Source organism: Condylura cristata, unplaced genomic scaffold (genome assembly GCF_000260355.1).
Source record: "Condylura cristata isolate star-nosed mole 26May11 unplaced genomic scaffold, ConCri1.0 scaffold00002, whole genome shotgun sequence".
Taxonomy (NCBI): domain Eukaryota; kingdom Metazoa; phylum Chordata; class Mammalia; order Eulipotyphla; family Talpidae; genus Condylura; species Condylura cristata.
In genome coordinates, this window is record NW_004567103.1 from 932742 (window position 1) to 934523 (window position 1782).

The 1782-nt window shown below is 56.8% G+C and overlaps 1 protein-coding gene across 1 annotated transcript in view; it reads left to right on the forward strand.

Annotated features, from left to right (window-relative positions):
• IQCA1 (IQ motif containing with AAA domain 1) overlaps window positions 1–1782 on the forward strand; it is a 98407-nt gene that overhangs the window by 63245 nt on the left and 33380 nt on the right. Inside the window, exon 11 of the mRNA XM_012725163.1 lies at window positions 836–843. Within this exon, the coding sequence (XP_012580617.1) occupies window positions 836–843 (8 nt within the window). The remainder of the gene's footprint in view (window positions 1–835; window positions 844–1782) is intronic.

The following is a 1782-nucleotide window of genomic DNA, read 5'->3' on the forward strand; positions in this document are numbered from 1 at the left end:
CCAGGCTCCCGCCCCCGCCAGACACCGCAGCCCTTGCCCGCGGGCTGGGCCCCGGCTTTCCCCTGGCAGCACCGGGGCAGATGCACAGCAGCGCTGCCCTGCCACGCCTCAGCTAGGCCTTCGCCCCGACCCGAGCGAGGCGCCGACTCTCAGGACACACCACAGAAACGCTCAGGTTCCAGTTAAAAGCCTTCGTCTGGGAGAGCCCGAAAGAGCTCCAGCAGTGCTGAGTGCCCAGTGTGAGGAGCCCGACGCCGGACGGAGACGCTGCAACGGAGTCAAGGCTGCAGCGGCTCAGTGAGCAGCTACACAGGTGCAGCCGTGGGCGGGAAACACAGACGCCTCAGGGGAAAGTGATGTCAGTAACCAAATGGAAACGTTAGAACTGAAAAGCTCAATAACCAAAATAGTAGACGAGGAGTGAGTGATGAACCGAAAGAGCCGCAGAAACCAGCACCCTGAGCGAGAGAGCTAGCTAGGACCAGAACGACTGGCAGAGCCAAGGACCTGGCAGGCTGTGAGAAAATTCTCACATTCCTGTCACCAGAGCCCTGGAAGGAGAGCGGGGAGGGGAAGCCTGGCATGAACCTGAGGAAGTGACCGCTGAATTGCTCCCCCGCACCGCAAGAGAGGCAGCGCGGATTCAGAAGCGGAAGCCGGGAAAGCCGATCCGAGACGCGTCCAGAAACTAGCCGTGGACACAGGTGCCCCCTCCCCAGAGGCGGAAACACCGCCGAGGACTACGGATGTCTCACCAGCCACTAGGAGACCAGAGGAAGCACAATGCCTTTTGGGACCGAAAGAAAAGAAATTTCAACCAGAACCCTGTGCCCAGAAAAATCAGTCTTCAACAGTGAAGGGAAAATCAATATATTTTCAGACGACGGAATCGCCAAAATATTTTTCTAGAAAAGTTTCTTTGAACAGAAAGAAAATAATGAAAGAAGGAGCCCTGGAGTGTCCGAATGGAACAAAAAAATTGGTAAGGAAAAATATGAGAAAGATGTTCTTGTCTTTGTACATTATGTAATCTGGCTGAAGCAGAAATTATAATGATGTTTAACTGCAGAGGAAATGGTTAAGAGAAAAATAGACGCGAGGAAAAGGCAGCCAGAGCTTTTCTGCTTGACTCAAAGTTACGAGCGAGTAGACTGTCACGAGTGTGTAAGGTAATGCCCAGAGCAGCCTCTAGATTATACAAGATCACTCAAAGAGCTCTGACGAAGTCAAGATAAAATTCTGAAAAATGGGGCCCTCCCTGGGGCGCAGCGGGTCACAGCACAGCACGGAGAAGCTAAAGCCGCTTCCGCACGAGTTCGATCCCCGCCCGCCCCGGAGGCGACCACAGGGCGCCGCAGACCTCTCCTGACCGCCCCAGAAACAGCTCCCACAGAGCGGGAGGACTAGAAGCCGCAGGCAGCGCGTTCCCGGCTCACTCTCCGTCCAGAAACGGAGCCAAAGGAGCACTCAGAACGGGAAAAGAGACAGCAAACACTTGGAGCCGCAACAGCGCTGCTAATGCCTCGCGCGCTGGCCCGGCGGCAGCTGGAGGGTGGGGAGAAGCCAGGCCACTCTGTTATCGGAGCGCAAAGGCTCGACCCTCGCTCCGCAGAGCAGCTCAGCTAATTCTTAAACAAATGCACAGCTCCCAGCGGCCGCCTCGGGCTTCCCAGGAGACACAGCCCCACGCGCCTCGAGGCGTGCGCGCTTCAGCACCTCAGTGTGCAAAATGGCCCCACCGGGGCCTCCCGGGGCCTGGGGGTCAAGTCTCAGCTATCCCTG